The sequence below is a fragment of the Mchenga conophoros genome, linkage group LG22 (assembly GCF_057382185.1).
Source record: "Mchenga conophoros isolate Kocher_MC1m ecotype Shallow Benthic linkage group LG22, M_conophoros_male_GT1.1, whole genome shotgun sequence".
NCBI lineage: Eukaryota > Metazoa > Chordata > Actinopteri > Cichliformes > Cichlidae > Mchenga > Mchenga conophoros.
The window spans coordinates 28,162,354-28,189,891 of NC_140546.1; the positions used below are offsets into that span (position 1 = coordinate 28,162,354).

The window sequence follows — 27,538 nt, forward strand, 5'->3', positions numbered from 1 at the left end:
TTTTATGTCAGTAATAGTAGTGCGATTTAGCATTCTTACATAATTCAAAAAGTTTGTGATTCAGAGTTTTTGCCTTTTAATGCTTGTGTTGTGCGCAGAGCCGTTTGACAGTTTGTGCCTCTGCTTTTCTAGCTTTTTGATTGGGATGGCATTTAGTTTACAAAAGCCCCTAAAGTCATTTCTCTCATGCAACTGAAAATAGTTTTCATAGTTTGAATATGAGCTAATATTAGTCTTCATAAATCCATCCTTGAATGCCTCCACTCCTTCTTTTTGGCCTTGAAGCCTGCACATCTAAATGCTTTTGAAATGATAGCAGCAGGGAGAAGACACTTTGCAAATGAGATCTCTGTATACTTGGTGATCCATCCCCTGTGTTTCCACTCAATTTTATTTCACCCCCACCCTCTCTTCTCTGTATCGAAGCCTTTGAAGATCATCGGTGTATGAAAGAGCCATTTTTTTAAATCACTTTCAGACTTTGCAAATTTGTTGACTGAGCTATACACACATGTGAAAATTCAAACAATAGAAGGCTTGTCTTCTGTAATTTGACAAAGTGCTGCAACTTCTCAGCCCATGTCAGCACATGTTACACTCCTCCCTGCTCCTCTCATTTAGTGGAAACAAACCCAAAAACTGGTAACAACAGAGAGTGGAGATATATCATAAGCCATTACCACCTTCTGTTCCTCCATTTGTTGTTCAGGGCCTGTTTGATCGTCAGCACCGAGACTGCTAATTGCTGTTTTCTCTTTGATCTCCCTGCCAATGCAGAGGTCCTCTCTGGACCAATCTGGAGCTGCTCTCCTCCACTCTTTCTTCTGTTTAGCTAGTCCAAACAAATTGTTAGCATAATGTTTCTTAATCCATTTACATCATATTTCCTCTGCTGTCCATGAGCCCAAAAATCGCAGACGGCACTCTCAGATGCTATTTATTTAATATCAACATGTGCCGAATCCAAACCTGAGTTAGTCATTATACAAACTCTTAATTGCATTATGACGCAGGGCTTGCTGCCAGACAGGAAGAATGGCAGCACACTTGGCAAACAGAAGCATTTTTGCTTTAAAAGCCTGCAGGTGGGATTTAAAGTTTACATAAAAAGCAAGCAAACAAACAACAACAAAATAAACTGCATGTATGCTCTACATTAAAAAGTCATGTTAAACTGATGAAAAAGGGTGTTTTTTTTTTTAAACCAAAAAAGTAGGAAACAAATTTAAACAGAGATTACATAAAAGAAGATTGCAGATTTTATTGATACCAAGGCTAAAGTTAAATTGAAGTATAATCTGTAGCTGTAGGCAGTACTCTGGCACTATATATCTAATTTCATATTTTCTAACAGCAGTGTATTTTCCCCCCATCCTCCTAAACCAATTCAAACATGCGGATGTCAAACCCACTTACTGGTGAAAAGTGTAAGCAGGCGACAGCTTACATAATAATCTACTTATACTGTGCGAGAGGCTGTATATATTGTATCTCGCACCTGGAACAGCTCATTCCGAGTGCTGGCCTCTGATTTCCTGTTCCACCGCTTAAGCCAATTTCCAGTATGCCTGGAGCACTGACACATTAGCATGGTAGGAGACGTCAGCTCGAGCCCCGGTGCTGGAAACAACAGCAACCCGGGAGGCCTGTGTCACTGGTCTTGAAAGCGAACAAACGATTGTGACCAGTGACATTTATCACATTTATTATCTTGCCCTCCCATGTGGTTAATTCCAGCCCTGTTTTGTCTTCCTGTCTGCTTCTCAGATGCTTACCTATTTTTAATGACTTGGACAGATGCAGGTAAACACATACGGTTGGGTCGGTGCACTCAATGCTCTCTCTCTCTCTCTCTCTGTGGACCTTTTCTGGTTGTCAGCGGAGAAACGGCGTGCTGCTGGACACGTCCATGCTGACTCGGTTGAGTCACAAGCGGCTGATGGCGACTTTCCAGGTGGAGGCACAGCGTGGAGAGCAGGACCTCTACCGCTGCATCACCCTGTCCCCCAGAGGTGCCGCCGTGTCCAACTTTGGAGAACTAATCGTCAGAGGTAAACTGTAAACATTTTCATGCACAATAATACAGGGAAAACCACAACAACTTGATGACAGTAGAAAGTGATAACTTCCTTTAAACAGGAACAAACCTCCGGCAGAATCAGAATCCAAACACGTTTGATATCCTGTGGCTATGGCCATCGTTTATGTACAGTATATGAGATTTGCTGACTTTGCCTCAAAATAAGTTTTTAATGAGCTTTTTAGTTTTACTTTGCCTTCATCTTTGCTGTTAAGAAGAGGGCCGTATGTCTTCCTTGTGTCTCTGGTAAGAGCAATTTATGTGATGGATGTCTCATCATAAGCTCTGCAGCAACAACACATGCTAAATAGAAAGACATCCACAACCTCAGATGGGTCACCTAACGCACTGGGATTAGGTCAGTGAGAACTGTAGGGTATTTACTTTGTAATATAAAGTGGCTTAAGAAGACTGTTTTTTTGTTATATGGTGTCATGTATATAAAATTGAAATTAAAGAAAGTGTCTGCAACAGAGATCCATACTTCAGACAGCAAAAATCAGCATTCGCCTCCCATTTCAAGGTTCAAGGTTCAAGGTTCTTTATTATTTGTCACATGCATAGTTATACAAGTATAACACACAGTGAAATGTAGCCTGACACGCTCCTCGACATGTGCAAAAATTGGGGGGGGGGGGGGGGGGTGTAGAGGAAGAACATATATATATATATATATATATATATATATATATATATATATATATATATATATACATACACACATATAGTATATGGTATTTCTGTTCACATTCAGCCAGAAAAATGTTGAAGCTACACGTAGATTATCCTTTTTTCTCCAGCAAATGCTCACTTGTGCAATCCAAACAGCTGCAATAGCCACAATAATGGGAAATATCCGAGGATGAAATACAATGCTTTGAGTGGATTTTTAAGAGAAATAAACAAAGAGTTTGGTTCTGTTGGGTCTCCTCGGTTTTTCTGCAGCAGTTGTGTTACTTTCACTGTGCATTATGTGTTTAGCTGCTTCATCTATTTCTGATATCATAGTTTTGTCTCTGCAAAATCAGCTGTTCTGAGTGTGTTACTTATTTCTCTCATTTATTCAACACATTTGCCTGTCCAGATGGGCATAAATCATTAGATTTGTTCTCTGAGCTCTTAAGAAAGCTGGGAGGAAACTAAAAGGAAACTTTGGTATTTTTTTCCCATCTTGTGGGGTCTAAATTATTAATGGGGAAGGAAAGCTTTGTCAGTCCAGTACTGTGTGAGGACACTATTATTCTGTGTTGTAAAGCACTTTGTGATTTTTATCTGTGAAAAGCGCTATATAAATAAATTTTACTTACTTACCGGCAGCTGCAAAAAAACTCGAGTGTAATCCAGCTGGGCAATTGAATGTGTCAAAGTAAAAGTGTTTTGTGTGTATTTCTACCGAGAAGCTGTAGATTGTTGTATAACTGAATGTAAAGTAGCTGCCTGGCACAGATCTCAAGGATACCTGCTGGCTGACCCAATCGCTGACATGTTCTTTTGCTTATTTTGCTTTGTTGACCGTGGGTAGCCCTCTGTTCAGCTTGTCTTTTTACTGGAGACGTAGCAGCACACCAGATGAAATAGTTTGAGTTTGCAAGTTCCCCCCTGCACAAATAAGATGACAACATGCAGCGTTCCCATATTTAGAGCAACGCCATCAGTCTTGGTCTTGTCTTCTGGTTGATTTTGTGCAGGTGAAACACCATCTCCAGGAGGGCAATTTTTATTCAAGCCATGGATTCTTGGAGTTGCACAGCAGGGATTTCTCTCATCAGTTGACACATGGAAATTTTTCATACCTGGTATCTACAGGTCCCACTCTTTGCAGAGAGAATTTTCTTTCTCACTGAGCAGCAGAGAAATGAATGCAGAAGCACTTCCAGCTTCCTGAGAAATGGTCTTTCTTTCTCTTCCTTCACCCACTGAGTCCCAGCTTCTCTTTCATTTAGCTCCTTGTCTGTGCACTCAAATAAATAGCAGTGATCATCAAGCTGAAAAGACTGACAGCATCCTTGTCATGGTCCACATCTGCCATTACATGTAACTACTGATTTGTTGAAAGTCCGTCTGTAGACAAACTGAACTGCGGAGATGAGTGTGATATTATAAATATGTCACTTATTATGTCAATTGTATGAATTCAGCTACCAAGTATCCCAAATGGAGAGATGTGCCAGGTTTCTTAATTTCAATTTTTTGTCCTAAGTCACAGAACTATTGAGCCTGTCAGTGGAAAAATCTCTCTTACTCTGGAAACAGTGCAGTATTGAATCTCAATGCTGTAACTGGCAACCACAAAATGTGCTATTGCCATATAGCAGCTGTGAAGCATTTTTGTCCCAATTAATAAGCTAGACCAAAGTCATACCTTAAAAAAAGCTATGATTTTGGATTACCTTGGATTCTGATTACCTAGATGTGCCCCAGCCAGCACTATACATCCACAGATGTTGTTGATGTGGGTAAATGTGCTGGCCAGTCAGAGCTCAGTCGTAGCCTTTGAAGATGTCAGATCTAAATCTGGTTCAGAAGAAAAAGGTTTAGAGATCCTTTAGAGGATTTGGGGAAAATACCCTAAAATGGTTTGATCTAATTTTATCTGTTTACTGACATTGAATTTTGTTGTTAAGTGGTTGTGATCAGACCGTCACGCAGTGTCCACTCTGACCCACAGACTGGTCTTTCTGTGTGGCTGTTATTTAAAGTGGTAAGCGGTGCTGCCTTGCAAGAAACAAGAAGAGCCTGGCTTCAAATCTGCTGGTCTCTGTAGAGTTTGCAGAGGTTTTGTGCTTTAGTTTCCTTTTTGACAAAATTGAAACACATGTATTTATCGTTTTCTAGCCTTCTTACCTTTTACGATTTTCAGTGTTCAACATCTGACATGGTCACCTTTTCAACAAGCTTTTTCAGTGTTGGGTGAATTCAGCTGCACAGATCTACACATGATGGAGCAAAATAACAAGTCTTTCCAAAATAACGGTTATTTTACACTTTCATTGTCACTGACATTTGCTAATGAGTGAGCAGAACAGAAACATCATTGACACTGTCTGTCAACATAAAATAGGTGTGTTTTGAAAGGTGCGGAATTGTTTGTTGAAACACCGTCTCGTTCTTTACGCCCCAATATGTCACGTCATAAAACATCTTTAGGCAGGTGTTATAACCTTGCGATATGTCAGTCAGAATCACTGCACACCCAGTTCCTCACCCACACCATCGTGTGATGAATTAATTTGATGTTCGCCTGGTTGATGAGGGTCATATTATCTATCAAGGCTGTTGGTTTTTATGCGCATAGAGTACTGAATTAGTTATGCAATTATTCATGCAAATAAGCTCTTATTCAGCATCATTAGAGTGAAAATTAAGATTTTTCAGCATTCAAGAGCCTCTCACACTCTTGCTCTATCTATCTTTCTCCTAGTACTGATGTGATTAAAAGATTTTTATGACTAAATGCTCCAGTAGAGCAGAAATAATGTTATTGAAACTGTAAAATAAAAAGAGAAAATCCATGTCAGAGATCCTTCACTTCTCCTTTCCTATTTTTCGACTTTTCCTTTCTGCTGAAAAAAATGAAACTTGTTTTCCATCAGACGCACTCGCATTTTTTAATTGAGTTTTTCCTGTTTCTAATTTTGCCTCCAAAACCTGATTCTAATATGAATTTAAAATAATTAGTACTTTAAAAAAATGCACAGGAAATTATTTTGGTTTCTGCCTTTCAGTGCCACCAACACCGATTGCACCCCCCCAGCTTTTGCGGGCAGGTCCCACCTATCTGATCATCCAGCTCAACACTAACTCCATCGTGGGGGATGGACCGGTCATTCGGCGGGAAATCCAGTACCGGGCTAGCCAGTCCACTTGGACAGAGACTCATGGTGTGGGTTCGCTTACATACAAGGTCTGGCACCTGGAGCCAGACACAGAGTATCACATCAGTGTCCTGCTAACCCGGCCTGGGGAAGGAGGCACCGGAGCACCCGGGCCCCCACTGATCAGCAGGACAAAGTGTGCAGGTAAGTCACTTTAAAGGTCACAGTGTCCTCAAAAAAGAGTACACAACATCAAAGTTAATTAGGCTTCAATTTCAGACAGAAAGAAAGCCGCTCTGGCATCAAGAGATTATCTCATTAGTTAAAATAAACCTCAATAGGTGGGACAATATATATTAAGACCCTTACATTTTAGAATGTGTGGTTGATAGAAATAATGGACATTAAATTTAGACATTAAATTTACGCAGCTGAAAAGAGCAGCAAATTCTTACACTTTTGATAATGGGAAATGCTCAAAATATGACCTTGAATCAAAAGACTATGCTTCTTTTTGTCTGTCAGGTAAAACCTAACACTTATTGGTGCAGCATTACTTCCTCTTACATAATGTCCATTTCACTAGCTGGGCCCACATCCTCATCTAAGTTTGACAGCGTTTTAGTAGGTAAAAGTGAATGCTTTGACATGAATTGAGCTGCGGTTTGGGGAAGGCCTCGAAGGGGACTGGCGATGGCTCAAGGGCCTGGCAGATCCCCGTGTACTAAATAGAAATGAAGAAGTTGAAGAATGGAGAAGAAGGAGGAAGGGTGGGGCACGTAAACGAGAATGATCAGCTTGCAGAACTAGGGGAACCTATATAGATGACAACCGGAAGGAGCGTGTTTGGAGGAGTGGTCCTGCTCCTGAAATTCTGATACATAATCTCATAATTATTGAATATCCAAGGTCACAGTGCAAAGAGGAAATGCTAAAAGCTAATGTAGCATGAGTTGAGATTTGTTAGAATATAAAGCAACATAGGTATACACTCACCCACTCAATTCTGCACTTTTTTGGCAAGCATTTTTGGGACGTTAGCATCATCGTGGCATTTTTCTGGTGGAAGATAAAGTTTTGAAACAATGCACAGCCACAGCTCACCCTGGGTCAGCCCACCTGAATCAAATGATTAGTTTGTTACCAGGCCTCTGGAGACATGTTGAGGAGGTCATTGAGCCATTTAAATTAGCTGTGTTGGCTCAAGGACACATCTAAAACCTAGTACCATAGTACCTGCAGAATTAACCCACATCATCTTGAACTTTGCTGTGATTAGCTATTGTTAGCACACTGAAATGCTGATCATGGTAACTATTACACATGCTTAGGATTAGCTTGTTAGCATTTGTGACTATGTGCCATATCTAATAAAATGCTAGAGGTTGAGGAACTGTAACTACACATCTGACAGCTGATGAGTTGCTATGACACATACAGAAAACAAAAGACTTTCTTGTGCTGATGCTTTCACAAGCTTCTGTGGTAATATGACATACTGTATCACTTAACTTGTACTTCGCCTGCAGCCACAAAAGAACTAAAGGTGTTTCTGTTGTTATAGAAGGTGTCAGATGCTTTCTACTTAACTGTGGCTCATAATGAAAACACAAATGTAAATGAGGATCTAGCCATGCTTTCATCAGTACTGTGCATGATTAGAGTTCAGTGAGAAGGGGATGATGTGTACAGAAATCAGGCTGAAGCACCAGATTCTTTGGTTTAGGACCGGTCTACGCCCAGCCGTCAACTACAGTGTAGCACAAGTGGTTGTGTAGTATAAAGGTTCTCCATTTTTTTCATGTTACGCCATGCAAAGCAGAGGGCAGAGACTTTTCTCTCCCTCTCATCTGTGTTTTAACTGCAGTGCTGCTCATCTTGGTGAAAAAGACACCCTGCTGCTCTGTCAAGTAGATGGCATGACGTCCCTGTCACCTGCCACACTCTTTGATCCGCTCTTGTCACTGTCTTTCACTTGCCCACCTCCTGTCGGCTCCCATTGCTCACATCTGAAGCTTTATCCCCAGGGAGAAAGCGGCAGACAGCAGAGGCCCGGTGACACCAAACTCTGGATGAATTTTTCTTCCTAATGTGTCTCCGGGAGTCATTTCTTTTTAGCAGAGAGCATTTCGTTTTTGGACACTGGTCAATTCCATCCTTGCTGGTGCAGAGTATTAAAATCCCATGGGGCTATTGTTCAGAATTGCTGACCACACAGACCTCCAGTTCAAATGCTAAGTGAATGATGTGCCCATCTGCTTTAGCTTCAGGTCTAAATGTGTCCTGTATGGCTGCAGAAGGGAGATCTTGGCATGAATGCAGATGTGCCATGTACTCCAGCATTAATATCTTCTTTCCTTTTCTTGTTTAAGGCAGCATATGTTCAAGTTTTATCTTTGGGAGAAAGAGATTAACCTATTAATACTTGATGGAGTACATTGCTTCTAGCTGATACATCTCAAATGCCTAAAATAAAGTGTTTGTCAGATCACCCAAAGCTTTCTAATCCAACTTGGAATTCTGGGGTCTTCATCTACAAAAGAAAATCCTCCCTCCACTTCATCTGCCACAGTGATTGTCTAGCAGCGCAGACACCTGTGTATGTAAAAACAGATGTAACACGTCCTCTACAAGGATTCTTCCAAAATAGTGTGTTATTTTTTACCATTCATGCAATTCAACAAAAGCATATAAAATGTACACAGAACAATCAGAGCCAGCATCAGAGAGAGCGGGCTTCTGGAAAAGGATGCACTTACTGTCATCAATAACCTTTTGCCCCTTCTTACACAAATATATGTTATCTGGAGTCTAGTGTTATCATAACTAATAAATATGATGGCCAAAGCTATTATCATATAAGTGTTGAAATAAGAGTGTCGCAAATGGGTTCCAAAGGTAAATTTTATTCACATCTTTTAAATTTTTAGCTGTTTGATGGCTTTTCAAATAAGTCATTTTACCAGTAATGGCAGTATTTTTATGACCTACACTCCATTACCCACATTTTTTATATATTTTTTTTTGCAAAACATCAACAAGCTGTCATGAAGCTATAGAACATCAATGCACTTTAAATATCAGTAGTTAGATTTCTAGATGCCAACGTCTATAGAAACCATTCAAAGATGTCAGCAGTCTAAAGCTCATGTGGTTTCACTGTTAAGTACGAGGGTGTTAACTGATAGTCCATCATAATTTTAACATAGCTGCCGGGAAGAGGGACAGACCTCAGTGGCAGCTCACAGAGGCAGCTGTTAAAGATGAGGACAATGGCATGAAATGTGCAGATCCACTGGGACTCTCCCCCATTCATCATTTCCTCTTCCAGTGCTCATCTCTTGTCCAGCCCCTCAATCCCTCCATCACTCCCTCTGCCTCTGGCTAATCCCTCTGATTAGACTAATCAAGCAGAATGTCGATTTGGGGCAGGATTGGCTGAGGACAGGCGGGTGGAGAGGACAGGACAGTGACTGCTGTGGTGATGCTCTAATGATGAGTAATGGTGTCTGGAGCAGAAGGTGAACATTCAGTCAGTGAGCTGCTGGTGGCAGACGTGGTTTTAACAGGATTGGGCTGCTACACGGGGCTGATATTGTTAAAAAAAATCTATCAATCCAGTTATACTCAGCCACCCTTGATATGACGGGCCTGATACATATTTTTGGATTTAAATTTCTTTGTTATGATTGATTGTTGCTATTCTATGGGGACGTTTTAGCTTATATCAGCTGTCAGAGAACAAAGCAATCTAACTCGGTACATTTTGCCCTTTTGGGAAGAACATCTTTTAAATCGCAAGGTCTCTCAGGAGTTTTCCTTCTCTGTCTTGTTTCTGTCCCCTCAAAGCTGATGTCTCCTCTGTGACATTGGTTATTCTTTTACGTCTCAGCTTCTGATCTATGTTTAGTGAAGCAGCAGCAGCAGGGCTATAGCTGTTACTTCCCCTGTCTGCAGCTCTGTACTGCCTTGCCACTATGTGCTGAGGGCATTGCCCTCATCTTGGTTTATCTAACGTCTCAGCGGTACACTTGGAGATTCAGGCCAACCTTGGAGACAGAAATAACCTCTTTGTGCTTGAAACTGGACGTTCTGCGTCACAGGGACGAGAAGAACTGCAATCACAGTGTTCACACATGACAGCAGTAATTAGGCTTTATCGTTCTTATGTGATTCTCTGCAAGGGCTGAACCTCATTTGTGTTACAAGCGATGCGGAGTTGTTTTGCAAGCTTCTTCTTAAGGCAGCTACATTTTCCTTCCATTGTTTCACTAACCTTTTAGTGTAAGTTTGAAAAGTCAGCAGCAAATGTTGCTGTCTCCATTTAACAAACACTATTCTTCTTATGTGAATTCTTCTTGGAGTGGTTCTAAATTATCCAAATGATGATTTTGCGTGGCTGCTTCTAGGCCATCTTTCACGTTTCTTCCCTATGGTATGCATCAGGGTTCTGTTTTGGGGCATATACTGTTTCTGTTATATTTGTTCCCTCGTCAGAACTTTTAAATACATTTTTATCACTGCATTGCAGATGAAATTCAATTGTATATCTCTTTTAAGCCCCAAGATTCTTTTAGCTACACATCCTACATAAATGCTTAGACTCTGGTAAAAGTTGGATGACTGACAATTTTCTCCATCTTAATGAAGAGAGAACAGAAGTCCTGTTTTTTGCCCCTGACAGATTTGTACCTTAGATAATGGAAATTCTAGGTCCCATTTCCACATTTGCTAAATCGTCTTCTGTCAGGAACCTTGAGGTGACTTCTGATGCAGCGTTCACTCACTCACGCTCATGTTTAATCTTTGGTTTGCTCTTTCTTTTATGACTTAAAAATATTCTCAAGTTGAGTGCCATCGTGTCATACTCTAAATTATTATTCTTGCATCTATTTCATCACGTCTGGATTATTCTAATTCATTGTTCACCTGTCTTAATAAAACATCCCTGTAGTGTCTCCAGGTTCTTCAGAATGCTGAGGCTTCTGACTAAGTCTCCGAAGTTTATTCATTTCAAACTCTTGCTTATTCAGTTACACTGGCTCCCCATCAACTTTAGAGTTCACGTTAAGAGTCTGGTTCTGACTTTTTCCCACTGTGTGGAAAAGCACCAGCGTAAATCAGACAAATTTACATCCATGTGTCCCCATCACATCCCTGAGGCTATGTGAGTTAAAAAAATACTAGTCTTGACTGACTTACACCTGTGAACTTCCTTGGGTCAAAACTGATGACTGAAGGAGAAGATTGATGTGAAACTGACGGTTCGGTTCGGTTCGATACTTTGGTGTCACGGTTCGATATTTTTTCGATACAAAAAAAATGTTCATGCCTTTTTAATTTGTCATTTATTAAAATTATAAATATATATTTTAACTCAAAAGTACAGTTTTTAAATTTAACCCTAACCCTTGTGCGTGTTTTTTATTTTGACACCGAATGTGCACCTGCGGACCACTTATGTGCAGCCCTGGTTATATAGCTCGTCATATTGCAGCCACAGAAATTCTTTTGTCCATGAAACCATAAAGCTGCACTTTCTTTTTGCCTTATAGTCTGATTTGTCATAACTTCTCCGTTTTGTGGTAAGCTTTTCTTTGGCTGTCACTTCTTCACCCTGACCTGTCTTATTTGGCTCAGCAGAACTGAAATGCTTTTACACACGCACTCACATAAGCTCAGCGATTCTCTGCGCGATCAACCTCTCACATGTTTAAGCTGCGGGAGATTTCACTTGTCATGTTTGCATAGTAAGCTAACGATTAATAAGACGATGTCAGAGGAATTGGTGCACAAATTATCGTCACTCACAGATCAGTGCTGTCGCTCTCTATACACAGTTCGCGCGATTGCAAAGTGAAAGCAAAAAAACAAGCGCAAATTCAAACGCGACTTCAATATGTCACATATTGACAGTGGCTCACCGATGCCAATGACATAATTACCCAGCTACATTTCTGAAAGAATGCAAAAGCATTGACATATATTTTTCCTTCCTACAATAGCCCGACGGGCAGGGCAGAGATAGATTTTGGTAGCCCGACTGAAAAAAATCGCTAGCTCCAGGACGTCGGGCTAGCGATATTGCAAGCCCTGTATCTGATTGAGGAATCACTCATCTTTGGAAAAGAGAGTTTATTACAGAGAAATGTCTCTTTCCAAAATAAAAGCTATACTATCCGCTTCTTCTGGGCTATATTCTCAGCAGCATAAGGAGAATCATGTGCTAACAGCTGTCTAAATGACTCGGCTAAAGTTAGTAGCATGCTTGCTTTTTTTTGTCTGCTTCCACTTGTCTTTGCACTAGGATGATGTCGGCGTAAATGTGCAGTCATATTCGTTGTGTTCCCACTAGTGCTTTCAGGTTAATCTCGTTGAAATGACCTTAACGCCACAACACGGCAAATCTCCGTTAACGAGCTACCGCCGATCGCTCCGTGCATGGGGCTAGACGGCCAACACGTTAACGAGCTAACTGCGCTAACACACTAGTTCCCACCCATGTAATTGAGCATTGCATGGCACATCCAACATACTGTTTTACTTTAGTCCATGACTCGCTTACCTTCAGGGTCATACGTCACATGAAAACCAAAATAGTTCCAAACGCCAGATCTGAATGAGGGTGGGGGAGGTCCATGTGTCTTGCTAGCTTGCCCTGCGCTCTTCCTTCTGACTATGCTGTCTGTGTTGAGCGCTCAGTGGATCTGCGCTCGACAGTGCAGCCTAGGCGGAGTAGTCGAACGCAGATTCACTGGGCGCTCAACACAGACAGCATCGTCGGAAGGAAAGTTGATAAAATAAATTACAAATGTTGTATTGTTCGATACATATGCGTACCGAACCGAAAGCACTGTATCGAACGGTTCAATATTGATACCGTGGTCCCCGTGGTAATCGGAGCACTAGGTGCGGTGACTCCCAAGCTAGGCGAGTGGCTCCAGCAGATCCCGGGAACAACATCGGAGATCTCTGTCCAGAAGAGCGCAGTCCTGGGAACAGCTAAGATACTGCGCAGGACCCTCAAGCTCCCAGGCCTCTGGTAGAGGACCCGAGCTTGAAGGATAAACCGCCCGCAGGGGCGTGCTGGGTGTTTTTTGTTTTTATACATATATATATATATATATATATATATATATATAACCACAGCATGCCATGGTTCGAGGAACCACGTGGAAAATATATAGTGGGCTATAACTCTTATGTTAAAGGAGTGCATTGTAAGTAAACTGGGAGGAACAGGTGGAGCTAATGATCACAACTGAAAGCAACAGGGCTGGGGCAGGCAATTATAAAAGAGGAACAAGGGTGGGAAGTAAAGTTACGAAGCATGAGCAGGGAAAGCTAAATACAAAACCTAACAATAAAGACAGAAAAGAAGATGATTTACACACAATGAAACACGTTTATCAAGGGGAAGCTATGAGCATAGCACACTGGTCAGTTAGAGTAGAAATGTGAAATATAAGATCTAGTCCAGCTGGTTCTATCACTTAAAAAATGCTTCATTGTGCTTTTGGGTTTTAAACTGGTAAATGTGACCACAGTGTTGGCTTTTTAACTTCCTTCTCCTTACCACTTTCAGAGCCCATGCGTGCCTTGCGTGGTCTGACAGCCACAGAGATCCAGCCCCGGCAGCTGACCCTCCAGTGGGAGCCACTGGGATACAACCTCACCCGCTGTCACACCTACACCTTGTCGCTGTGCTACCGCTACTCAATGCCAACAGGGGGCAGTGGAGGAAACAACGCGACCGTCAGGGAATGCCTGTCTGTGGATCGCAACACTTCTCACTTTACCCTGAGAGACCTGCCACCCTTTCGTGCGGTACACGTTCGGCTAGCGCTCGCCAACCCAGAGGGCAAGAAGGAGAGCAGAGAGGTCACCTTTCAGACTGAAGAAGACAGTGAGTGGGCAGCTTCATTTTTGCCTTGTGAATGCTCGCACTCACATATGCAGGGCTTTGCTGAAATGGCTTGCATTTGTTAACTGCACCATCATTATGGGAGACAGTGATGCTTTTTTATGCATGCACTGAAGCTCTTTATTGTCATTGTTACTTAGCTCTGGCTTCAGAACCTCTTGAATGTGCAGTTGCTCCTTCATGCTCAGATAATTATTGTGCACTTCTTACACAAATGTATGCCTTTAGTCATTCAGTAACAACAAACAACAGAAACACACACACACACACATACTGACTCACAGAATAGGCTGGATCAGCATAAGTAAATGGAGGATCAGCCTTTTAAATGGAGACCAGTGGAACATTAATCAGCTTGAGCCATGGCCGGCAGAAAAAATGGTAAAATGATTTTGCTTATCTTTGTATTAATATTTTCCTGTGTACATCAGCAGATTAAGTATATTCTAATGCAAATTGCTGGTAGAAGTACAGAAGGTCAAACACGCATTGTTATGGAGTGAAAGCAAGATTTTCAGTGTAATAGAAAGCCACTCAGGGATAGCTTTGACCCTGTGGAGAGAGTAAGAGGGGATGATGAGCAACTGGCAGGATTTTCTTAATGCATCTTAAAAATGCATTTAAGCAGCCTGTAAAATGTACTATTGATTTGCATTACTTTATTATATCAGCACCTAAAAACACAAAGCGTTTGAGGAGATATGAAGCAAACAGACGGCGCTCCTAATTACCGACTCCTACACGTTGCTTCTCGAAGGCAGGAGGAAATGCATTTACATAAATGAAGAAAAAACGTACAGACAGGAGCATGGTGTTGTGATTTTGTTTGTGGGATTTGACTGGTTTCAAAGTGACAAGTTAAAACACGCGTGTCAGAAAAAACAAGCTATGATTGTTTTAGAGGGTTTTTTTCTTCATACTTTACTTGATATTTTGAATGCCAGCACCAATGGAAAGTTTTGCTTTTGAGCCACTGAATGGCAGACTGACAGTGTGACAGTCCCCAATCCCCTTGTCATCCCCCGAGCTGCCATCACCCTCCACAACTACAGTAATTGAGCCACAGCTGGTGACAATTCCTCCTGCCTGTTTCCTGTTGGGCTCGACAATCAAACGCTGGCGTAGCGCTTTTCTCGCACTGCGTCTCTGCCGCTCGGAGGAAGGAGATTTTCCTGTCAGAGATACAGCAGGAATTTCATGTGTGGTGCTTCGCCTTCCTCGGCTTCAGCTTTTTCTCTCAGGGAAACAGACAGCTCGAAGAAGTTTGATATTGCTGCAGAATTGCTTTCGGTAATTCAGTCATAGCTGATGCACAAACAGAAGAAGCCATTTCTGAGAACCTTTTATCAAATTGCATTAAATCGCATTTACCTCTGAAGCACTTTTTCGGATCAACACAAATACAGATAAGCAAGTGATAACAGGATAAAAAGGCCTAAGATTAAATGATAAAATAAAATAACTACCTAATGCTCAAATGTCAAGACCATGAAGGGCAAAGAAAGACCAATGAAAGAATGTACATCTCTCTTTTTTTCTCTGAAGTGCCAGAAGAGGCTGAACATGTTATTGTGAGAGGACTTTAGAGGCACAGCTGCTAAAGCACAGTATTCTTTACCCCCTAACCTCAATCGTGAAACAGTTAAAGCAGTTATTCTGAGGATCTAAGAGTCCCAGTGGTGCAGTAGGAGCATAGAAGCTCTGATATGTTCCCAGGTGCCAACCCAGGCATGGCTTTATAGACAAATAACAAAGACATTCAAATCCATCCTGTATTTGTCGGGAAGCCATTGCAGGGAAGTTTGCACAGGTATAACAATTTTTCTCTTTCTGTACTAGTTAGGAGTAGTGCCGCATCATTTTAAATACAAAATAATCTGTAGTTCATGTTAAAATCCTGAGAAGTTCCACACCCGTGAAGTCTAAGTCATCACTGGTGATGATCCCAACGCTAACCTCTAACCCCATGCACCCTTGTACCTTCCTGATTTTGCTAGAGCTCATTTAAAGTACATTTCAACATCTGAACTTGAGTCGCTTTCAGCAAGACATTCACACTGATGTCAACCAGAATGGGTCTTTTGGCTTAAAGCGTGGAAGCACCCTCAACTTCACCCCGCAATAACGAAGTAGCGCCTGGAGATTTGACACTGTGTAGAACAACGCATGGGACAGAAACCTCGTACCTCCTAAAGCAACAATAAAATGATTTTACTTTATAAAGGTGTGGGTGTCACCTGGGGCCAGACAACAGATTGGCTTAGCACCATAATCAGCTTCTCTCTCTGCCTACGTTATTATTATTTTTAACATAAACTCAGTCATTACTCTGACAGTTTTGCAGGAGTACACAATTAAATCGGTAGAGTGCTTGTGCTGTGATACTAGCCATAACTTTGGATAATGAGCAATTGTTTTGGTCTCTCAGGGGCACACTGAGAGGTCTAAACAATAAATGACTATTTTGAGCCTTCAATATAAAATGGATTAGGTAATTGTTTATTTTGTGATAGCTTATTTTCCTCTGCTGTCTTTTTGGAGGGGAAAATGTATTTTCATCATAACTGATAGAAACAGAACTTATACTTTATTGTTATTGAAAGTAATGTGAGATTTTTCACAAAAAAATAACTGAAGTTTTGAGTTCTGTAAAATGATAGTAGTGGTGTTTCAGTTGTTGTCAAGTGGGTCTTTCATATGTCATTACCAAAAACACAAGATTTTTAAACAATAGTAAAAATGTACTTAGCTTATATTTATACTTATTAAAAGACTTAATAGGTTCTTTACTGTTAATCTATCACATCACTCCAGGGTGAGGCGTGTAGTACTGTGCTCAGTCACTGGGTAACAACAATGGCACTCATGCCAGCCTTACGAGAGGAAAGCGCTTCTCTCTGCAGAGAACACTGCTGACCATCTGCACTTCACTAAACCTCTGATGGAGAATCCAGTTGGAGTAATGTTTTTGTTTTTTTGTTCTTTAATGAGACCAAACACACGTTTTTGGATGAAGCATTAGAACTTGATGCCATCTGTGAAACATGACAGTGATAGTTTCATACTTTGGTCAAGTTTTACTGCATTTGAAATACGATGGCCTGCTGCCATAGATGGACCAATGAATTTAAAATTATACGAGCAAATCATCAAGCCTTCTGACAGCTGACTGAATCTGAAGAGCAAATAAGGCATGCACCAAGAAAATAACCCTGAGCGTAAAAGTCATTCTACCAAATAACTTTAAAAAGAAACAAGAAGCACTCTGAGAAAGCAGACCCCCGCCAAGACAGATCACTCTGGGCAGCATTTACTTTAAAGGGAACAGCATTTTGTGCACATTCATTCTGTTGTTTTTTCTTCTTTAAATGTACTTTAAAAAGTTTTAGTGCAGTAAAAATAAAGCATTTTGGGGTCAATTAGAAAGAAACGTAGATGTGAAATTTAAACGTCAGCTTAGAGGTCAAATCTGACATGATCTTTGGATTCAAACTATGATGTGATCTTTTCAATCCCCATATAACAGTATCATTTCCTAAATGTTGCCAATACAAACAAGGACATACAGTGGCTTGCAAAAGTATTCGGCCCCCTTGAACTGTCCCACATTTTGTCACATTACAGCCACAAACATGAATCAATTTTATTGGAATTGACAGACCAATACAAAGTGGTGTACACGTGAGAAGTGGAACGAAAATCATACATGATTCCAAATATTTTTTTACAAATGAATAACTGCAAAGTGGGGTGTGTGTAATTATTCAGCCCCCTGAGTTAATACTTTGTAGAACCACCTTTTGCTGCAATTACAGCAGCCAGTCTTTTAGGGTCTGTCTCTACCAGCTTTGCACATCTAGAGCCTGAAATCTTTGCCCATTCTTCTTTGCAAAACAGCTCCAGCTCAGTCAGATTAGATGGAAAGCGTTTGTGAACAGCAGTTTTCAGATCTGCCACTGTAGCTTTAGCATTTAGCAAATGCTAACCTCACAGAGGAAGTAGGTGCAGAGAGGTTCTTCTTTAAAGCTCTCTCATCACCTATTTCAACATCACTGACTGCAGAACCAGAAAGCACAGTGCTGAATATTTTTTTTCACTTCTAGATGTGACTTTACTCTTTCAGCAAGCACCCTTTTAGTGGCTGTCAATGCCAAAGGGTTTCTTTGGACATTCATTTATTCTCAGAACCTAAACTGGCCAGCTCAACACCTGCCTAAAAAATATCTATATAGCACAAAAAATAAATAAAAAAGATACATATAGATGTAGATGCATCTCATTAAACCACAACATGCAGAGGGGTACTCAGGCAGTTGGATTACTTTACTGTTTCTCTGTCGGTACGGTGCTAAAGAAGAAAAATCTGCTGTCATCCTCTGAGACACGGTGCTCTGTTATCAGACAGTATTAGCCAGAATCTCAATTCATCCTGAGGGCTGGGAGCAAGCTGCTTCAGAGTTTTCTTTTCATCACCCCCTTCTGCTCTGTCTCTGTGTTCCCTTCTCTGTCCTCCTCCTCCATCCCTCCTTGGCCCTGTGCCTTTTCACTCTGTCAAAGGTGTTTTTTAGCCCCCGGCATGCCTGCCCAGGAGTCTATTAACTCGAGACCCGAGTGGACTGTTTGTTTCAAAGAAGGTTGTTTTCTCTCCTGCCGTAGTTCCTGGCGGCATCGCTCCAGAGTCCCTGACCTTCACCCCGCTCGACGACATGATATTCCTCAAGTGGGAGGAACCCATAGAGCCAAACGGTCTCATCACACAGTATGAGGTAAGCTAACCTCATTACTAACGCAAAAAAGTCCACAACAATGACAACAACTGAATTCACATAACACACACTTATCCTCACTGGGGGTCGGATGTTATTTTTGCCTTGTATATATCTAGTTTTATTCGTCCTCCTTCAGCAAAATGACTCAGATCAATGAGAAGTCTCTTCTGTGGGCTTTAAAGACTCCACTGCTCCCCCTCTTTGATTTCCTCCAGGCCTGTTTTTGTGTGTCTTGCCTAAACCCCGATAGCACACACGAGGCTGAGTTTCTGGAGTAGGTAGGACTCACTTTTCACAGTTCATAGGATTTACTGTACGTGTTCATATGGTAATGAAGCTGCGGCCCAGACTTCAGGCTGTAATTACATGGGGGACAACCATTCTAATTACTTATTTGCCTAAGAGATGCCTCCACAAGGGGGCAACTTTAAATGTTTCTAATTAATTATTGATGGCCCCATATCAACTACAGACCTTTGTAGCACAGGCTTCGGAGCTTTTTTTGTGTAAGTACATGTGAAGACCCACTGTGGCTTAACACATGGTCACCGGTCAGGGAGAGAAAACGAGTTTCTTTTCACAAGCAGAGGCCTGAAAAGTGAGGAGCCAGGCAGAGAATCGAGTGCTGCGGTAACCTTGGTGTGCATACAGATGATTCGCCTTCGCCCCAAACCTCCAAACTGCTAGTGCAGTGAATTTAAACTTCTGGATTTATGAGGCTGAAACCAAAATGTGAAAACAATATATTTGTTTGCTGTTACACAGTTGCTTAGAAATTGCTTATTTTGTGATAAGAAAGCTCCAAATGAGAACAATAAATGCCTGCCTTTACTGTTGCTTCTTGCTGCCTTTAACGTTCTGAATTTCACATTGTATTCGGTGATTCCACAGAAGTCTCGCCCTCTAAAAATCAATAAAAACCTCTGCGGTTTACTCAGAAATAACTGCTAGCAATATTTGTTTTTGTATTTTTTGTCAAAGGAACGTTGAACAGTAAAATGAATTTTTCTGAAGATTTGACCACAGGAATGTTTTTCAGTCCTTGTGAATTTTCCCCAAACAGCCAGTGCACCATCTGTGCAGACTTTAGCCATTCAAACGAAGCACATCTGTTATTTCCACCCAGTCACTCTTATTATTTCTCTTATCTCTGTATCTTTGAAGCACTATCGTAAAGCAACAGAATAAGCAGAAATTCCTCCAGAAATGTCCATTTATACCATCCGGTGATGTAAAAGTCATCGGTTATATTCAGTGACTTTGTATGGAACTGCCTCAAGCCTGTAATTTGCTTTTTGCATCCATGCAAATTGAACTTCTTTTTTCTTTCATCAATAAAAGTATTTTTTTGTTTTGTTTTTAATTTTAACTTTGCCTTCTCTCATTCTTGCTTTATGCACACAGAGACTAGTATGTTAACTGTTTTTGAGCTTACTTGAGAGGGATTTGGTTCAATTCAGTTTCATTTATACAGCGCCAAATCACAACAACAGTCACCTCAAGGCGCTTTATATTGTAAGGTAGACCCTACAACAACATCCAACAATCATATGACCCCCTATCAGTAAGCACTTTGGCAACAGTGGGAAGGGAAAACTCCCTTTTAACAGGAAGAAACCTCCAGAAGAACCAGGCTCAGGGAGGGGCGGGGCCATCTGCCGCGACCGGTTATGGAGAGAGAAGGAAGACGGGATGAAAGGCATGCTGTGGAAGAGAGCCAGCGATTAATAACCAGTATAATTCAATGTAGAGAGGTCTAAAGTAGTTGATTTACCGTAATTGTCGGGCTATAAGCCGCTACTTTTTGCACAATCTTTGAACCCTGCGGCTTTTAGTCAGGTGCAGCTTTTCTATGGATTATCCATGATTTTCGTCATATCGTAAGACGATTTGTTTTGTTTGTTCCGCTGTTGTACGGCACTACGTTGCCTGGCGGAAGGGCATGTGATCAGACACACAGTATCGGGGTTCAAGAGTGGTATGTTGGTCACATGTCCATCCGCCAGGCAACATAGTGCCGTACAAGTAGCGCGAAAAACAAACTTCAAAGTAGCGCTACACATTCAGCGGGAGTCGTGGATGATGTGCGGCAATAAACTTGCGAAAAGCAAGTTGTGCTCAACTCCACCGGTGGATTCTGACAGCGTGGAAAAGTGTGAAAACATCCACGATCACCAACGGATTTCGAAGGGCTGGACTGCTGCATGATGAAGAGGAGGACACCGCCACGGCCCTTCTGAGGGTGTTCGACTCCGACACTGACAACGAGGATTTCTTTGGTTTTGTAAGTGACAACGAAGGAAAGAAGCTGAGAGTGGATGACGAAGCCACCCTGAGCCTGTTCGTTTCCGACACTGGAGAAGAGGACTTTGGTGGTTTTAGTGCGCAGGAAGAAGAGAAAGATGGTGGTGAATGACTGACTTTTCTTCTTGTTGAAGCCGTGTCACTGCACCTGAGCCTAAAAGGTAGTCCGAATCTATTTTTCTGGTGTGCTGTAGGTTATTGTTATGTACTACATTTGTTACTCATTTATGAAGCACAGTACATGTTTCGTACTTGTAATTACCGCTACTTGTACATATACCTAAAAAGTTGTGCAAATATGTACCCATAACTTGTTTTTCAAAATATTAATAAAAGGGGTGTGTCTCCAAACAGCCATCTCTTTCCTGACAATTCCCTTTGTGCATATTCTCTTACATATGATAAGTCAACATTGAAACACCTGCGGCTTTTAGTCAGGTGCGGCTAATGTATGTACAAAACAGGATTTTCCCCTGATTTTAGCTTGTGCGGCTAATATTCAGGTGCGCTTTGTAGTCCGGGAAATACGGTATTTCTCCCAAAAGAAATTGTATATCTTTTTTCTAGCTCCGACTGCTTATATATCCACAAAGTCTTGGTTGCATTAAAATTCCTATAAACACGTAAGCATGGCTTTAGCAAAAACATGTAATTCAGAAAAACACATTTAGTTCAATAAGATGTTTCCTATTATGAGGGCACTGTTGCTAATTTTCTGATTTTAACCGCAATTCAGAACCACAGATACAGTCCGTACAGACAGCATGAAAAGAGACTATAATACTTGAAGGAAATTGCCTTCCCGGGTTTCCTCCGTGGCGTGAGCGATAAGCAGAGTTCTGTCCTTTCCTTCTAAGATTCCTAATTATTTAAAGTAACACTCAGGTATGCCATTCAGCTGGGTTAGTTACGACGTCGGGAGCAGCTTGGGAGAACAAGGAAACACAGACTGCTTCAGGTTGTCTTCCCAAATCGACTCAAAGGTTTATTTGATACACAGCAGTTTATATAGATGAAAAAAAGGTTCGTGTGTCAGCTTTCCCAGTTCAAACCGGTACAGACCAAATAAGGAAACGTCTTCCTGCCTTGTGAGCAAAGAAGTATCCTGTGTGTAGTTTATCAGCTCAGCTACAATTTATGATCATCCCAGCAAAATACACTCCTAGACATAAAATACAGAGTTCTTTCATTAGTGAATTCTGAAACAAACCACCTAGCCTTTAACGAGCCTTTTCCAGGAGATAAAGAAAAAGGGAGGATGGGAGTAAGGAAGTGGTCTCATCTCTGTGGTGTTTTCGACCTTGGGGTACCAGCTTGTGAGTCCTACACATTAATTCTTGGGTCACAGAGAAAGAGAAAAACAACTAGTAGTTGGGCCTTATTGAGTAACAGTTTTCCTGTATAAAACAATATCCTGTAAATGCTACTATGGTATCAAAATACCTAACAGTTCCCCTCTTTTATTATTTTTAAAAATAATAACTCAAATAGAAAGGAAAAATCACAAATGTAATAACATAATATAAAAAGCAAATCATAAAATGTAATAGTTCACAACCTAATGTTCAATATACACATCAGGAACATCATTGGTAACATCTGACACATAATCTGGGTCAATTTGTGCCAATTGCAAATACATTGAAGTAGCTGTACTAGTAGCTATACGGGTTATCATTGAACGTACACAGGGTACCACACAACAGACAATAATCATCAAAAACATGCTGCAACGGTTACAAAGGCTACAATTAGTTCCTTCCATCTTCCAAACGTGTCCTGTAGCCACTTATGTAGCCACTGACCGTGACCTGTATTGGCAATTAGTTCTATCTGCAATGCTTCAAGTTTATTCATAGCTTGTGTGAATGAACCGTTAGGAGCGGTATTATTGGGAATGAAAGTACAGCATACATCAACGGTTACTAGACCACAGGTACCGGTCCAATTAACAGGTAAAGCTAATCTAAGGGTATTATTGCACAACCAATAAGCATGTGGGATTGGTCTGGTCAGGCGCGTGACCATGTGTGATTTAACTAACTCCCCCCAGTCAGTGTCATTTAATACACCGTCTGGGGGAACAATGATCGAGTCTCTGCTCGAACTTGAACTGTGTGTGTGTTCCTCCAGATATGATAACACTTCAGCCATAGAGACAGCTAGCCATGTCTCATTACAGCGTGCACCTGGGGAGTCAGAGAAGAATGTATAGTTATCCTTTGTATAATCTATGTGTGTGTCTGGGCCAGTTAACTTTAGTCTGCGCAGACATATCATACTAGTATTAAAATGGAGAGGGATCTGTCCTAAGGGCAGTGAGGGTTTTAACCTATTCTTAGGGCGTTTCATTGGGGCGCAGGTCCCTGCGGTGTCATCAGATAACTTCAATAATTCGCCTAATGGAGTCTCAGGGTTAGTTGGTGTGTGTGTGTGTCTAAGTAAGCAGTCGAGAGGGCTCAGAGTCAACTGTAAAGCGTCTTTAAAGAGAGCATTATTTCCGCTGATTTTCTCTAGTCCCTCAGTGAGGGGGAAACCGGATATGGGGTATCCTACTATTACCTGTTCTGGATTAGCCTTTGAACAGACATAACAGTTACTGTTTCCTAAATCACGAGCGGCTGTTCTGGCATTTTCATACCAGGCGTTAGCTCCTGTTCTAGAGGGCGCATAAGATGGTTTATTAGTGGCGTCTATGTTGCTATTTACTGATTTTAGGGAACGTGAGGAGTGCATTAAGTAGGTGTCTTGCAAAATGGAGCATGAGGTATAGTCAGCAAAATATGACCTGCAGAAATGTGAACATGGTTGCAGTTTACAATACAAAATAGCAAAGAGAAATCCTAAGGTTAATGCGATAGATATGATAAATAACCTAAATATATAAGAAAGTATATAAGAAAAACAGTTCTTCAGTCGTCTCCTGGCCTGGTCCCAGGTTCGAGAGACACAGAATAAGCGTCGTATGATGACAATGGGCATTTCATTTTTTCCATTATCAGGATGGAGTGAGTCTAGCTTTATCAGGTTAGACATCATGTGGTACTTTTGGCTTTCTGTTCCTGCTGGATGTTTGAGTACCTTGTCGTTGTTCTTTCAGACGTTGTGTGTTAATCAGTGATTGCGTGTGTGCACTGGATCCGGGCGCTGGCTCGCCGGAGATGTCATCTACCCGTGTGTGTTTATTTGCTCTAGTTCCGGGCGCTGGCTCGCCGGAGATGTCGTCTGCTTGATCCGACGCCTGAGATGGTCCGATTGGGCTGGTCTTAACCCTGCTGGCATGAATCCACTGAGGTTGTCCGTCTGTGAGGATGCTGGTTCTTCGTCACTGCCAGTACAGTCTGGGGCTGGAACACGCGCGGCCTCCCAGAGAGTCCTTGGTTTTAGTGGCTTCTCCAACATGCATCTCCTTGTCTCCACTGGTGGAACTGTGGAGGGGAAAGGCTGAGAGAGACAAACTTTCTGATAGTTATTATTCAGTTTTTCTATCAGGTTGTGAACATCAGTGGACAATGCAATATACATCACCTTCTACTAGCGGTGCCCCTCTGGAAGCTGACCATGGTGTTGGAAATAATCTTATTTCAAATGGAGATAATTTGGTTACTGCAGATTGAGTCATTCCAATCTCACAGAGGACTTGAGGAAGTAATTTGACCCAGGTCATTAAAGTTTTAGCACACTTTTGAATTACTTCTAATGTGAATGAAGATCCTCTATCACTGTTAATCTGGTGAGGTATTCCGAATCTGGGTATTATTTCATTGCTCAACTTTTGATAGACTACTTCTGCAGTTTCTTTTGAGGTTGGATAAGCTTCTACCCATTTACTAAATTGATCCACTATTACCAGTAAGTACTTGATGCTTCCTTGTGCTGGCATATGTGTAAAATCAATTTGTAATGTATGAAATGGAAAATCTGGTTGTGGTAAATGCTGATGTTTCGCTTTTGATTTTCCTACATTAGTTCGTGCACATGTTAGACAGGTTGCTAATATGCTTTTTACTGCATGTGATGTTTTCTCAATTACAAATCTTGATTTTATTGCCCCTATTACCCCTCTTTGTCCATAGCGGTAACATTTGATGCATCACGTCGCGGCATTCTATCATATATTTTCTACAGGACTTTTTAAGCAGACTACTTTTCTTATCACAAATAATATTCAACATTTCTACTGACCTGTTTTCTGGCGATAATCGTTCGGGATAAGGCTCCGGAAATAAATTAGAATGCATTGAACTTCTTAAGTTGTAAACAAAGTCAGTCACATAAGCACTCCCGCATGTTCTGGATACGTGATCATGGACGTCTTCACCGATTCGCGGACGTAGGTTACACGTAACCGGAAATGGGAGTTATACTGAGCCGTTATTTGAGACTTTATTTTGTATTTTATTAATTTTTGGTTTTACAGGTACTTTAGATTTTTTATCGGACCTGTCTGTGGTCTTTGAATAATTCTGACTCATGTTCAGTGATTTCCAGAGGGGTTTACACGCTAGGAGGATTTATGTTAGTATTTTCGCTGCGGCACAGCTGAGGTCACTTTAAATTTATTGCTAGCAATTTTTTGTTTGTGTGAGCAACTCTCACTTAGCGAGCAACTTCTCGCTTAACGAGCAACTTCTCGTAAAACAACAGGCAACTTCCTGTGTCTTTCTGCTTTTAATTTACTGCTTTTAACCCTTGTATGGTAATCGGGTCTGTGAGACCCGTTTTCAGTTTTCTTTCGTTTTTTTTTTTTAACAAAATTAAATTTAATTATTTACTAGCTTTCTGTGAGTGAGCAACTTCTCACTTTTTAACGTACGTTTCAAGATAACAGGCAACTCCCTGTGTCACTCTTTGATGAGCAACTTCTCACTTAACGAGAAGTATTTAAGACAACAGGCAACTTTCTGTGTCACTTTTTCTGAGTGAGCAACTTCTCACTTTTTAACGTACGTTTAATTAAACAATTAATTATTATTATTATTATTATTTTTTAAACAAAATTAAAATATTCAAGACAACAGGCAACTTCCTGTGTCCACCAACACCACACAAGGGTTAATTTACTTTATTCGGGGACTGAGGAAGTCAGTCAGTGTATCTCTCTGGATCACTAAGTGAAACTTCGTCAGCATATCCCGTTTTTTTATGGATCGATCACTGAGAGAGGTATAATATGGTCTCTATATAAATATGAAAGACACATATTTACCTTCTGTCAGGATCCCACTTCTGACACCAAAATTGAAGGAAATTGCCTTCCCGGGTTTCCTCCGTGGCGTGAGCGATAAGCAGAGTTCTGTCCTTTCCTTCTAAGATTCCTAATTATTTAAAGTAACACTCAGGTATGCCATTCAGCTGGGTTAGTTACGACGTCGGGAGCAGCTTGGGAGAACAAGGAAACACAGACTGCTTCAGGTTGTCTTCCCAAATCGACTCAAAGGTTTATTTGATACACAGCAGTTTATATAGATGAAAAAAAGGTTCGTGTGTCAGCTTTCCCAGTTCAAACCGGTACAGACCAAATAAGGAAACGTCTTCCTGCCTTGTGAGCAAAGAAGTATCCTGTGTGTAGTTTATCAGCTCAGCTACAATTTATGATCATCCCAGCAAAATACACTCCTAGACATAAAATACAGAGTTCTTTCATTAGTGAATTCTGAAACAAACCACCTAGCCTTTAACGAGCCTTTTCCAGGAGATAAAGAAAAAGGGAGGATGGGAGTAAGGAAGTGGTCTCATCTCTGTGGTGTTTTCGACCTTGGGGTACCAGCTTGTGAGTCCTACACATTAATTCTTGGGTCACAGAGAAAGAGAAAAACAACTAGTAGTTGGGCCTTATTGAGTAACAGTTTTCCTGTATAAAACAATATCCTGTAAATGCTACTATGGTATCAAAATACCTAACAATACTCATTGAAGTTTTTTTAAAAAACGGCTCGCGATAAGGAGCTGGCTCGTGCCGTTCACGCAGTGTTGCCAACTTAGCGACTTTGTCGCTATATTTAGCGAGTTTTCAGACCCCCTTAGCGACCTTTTTTTTCTAAAAAACGACTAGCGACAAATCCGGCGACTTTTTCTGGTGTTATGGGAGACTTATTTATGACGACTTTTTGACGTGAAAGCAGGTATCGCTTTTACTCTCAACAAGCAGCGGGTGCTGCCGTGGGTACCTCGCCCGTTCCAAAGCGCTCACGGGTGGAGGATAGTCCTCCCCCAGCTGCTATCAGGGCAGCAGATGTTCACACCTATGCGTCACAACTGCAAATGAATCGCGCATGAGCAAAGCCGCTGCTCCTGCACTGACTGTAACGTAGTCAGTTCTTCTTTTACTGTTATGCTGTTTTGTGGATCACAAAACTACTTATAAACACACACTCTCACACACAAAGTAACTCCACCAGAGTGCCTATTTCGGGTCACTTTTGCTGGTCCAAGCCTGGATAAAGGAGCAGGGTTGGAATTGTGACATTAAAAAAAACAATAACTGCTAAAATAAATTTTATTTGTAGTTCTAAATAAACTCTAACTGCATTTAGGACGTTTTTTACTCACTTTATGTCTCTTCCACAATGTTATTTCTCTCTCCAACAACGTAGGTTACAATTATATTAGCATGACCAATTATGCAAATTAGGCAATGACATCA

The 27,538-nt window shown here is 41.2% G+C and overlaps 1 protein-coding gene and 1 long non-coding RNA gene across 7 annotated transcripts in view; one reads left to right on the top strand and one right to left on the bottom strand.

The window, feature by feature from the left end:
* LOC146549654 (receptor-type tyrosine-protein phosphatase U-like) overlaps positions 1–27,538 on the top strand; it is a 260,100-nt gene that overhangs the window by 154,220 nt on the left and 78,342 nt on the right. For all 6 annotated transcript variants that reach the window (XM_085262642.1, XM_085262637.1, XM_085262638.1 and 3 more), the window contains exons 6-9: positions 1,880–2,051; positions 5,806–6,099; positions 13,481–13,801; positions 18,476–18,585. In XM_085262642.1, the coding sequence (XP_085118768.1) occupies positions 1,880–2,051; positions 5,806–6,099; positions 13,481–13,801; positions 18,476–18,585 (897 nt within the window). The remainder of the gene's footprint in view (positions 1–1,879; positions 2,052–5,805; positions 6,100–13,480; positions 13,802–18,475; positions 18,586–27,538) is intronic.
* LOC146549655 (uncharacterized) lies at positions 21,852–26,794 on the bottom strand. Its single transcript, XR_014890446.1, has 2 exons — positions 25,078–26,794; positions 21,852–24,336 (listed from the first exon to the last, which is right to left on the bottom strand). It is a non-coding gene; the product is annotated as an uncharacterized LOC146549655 (long non-coding RNA).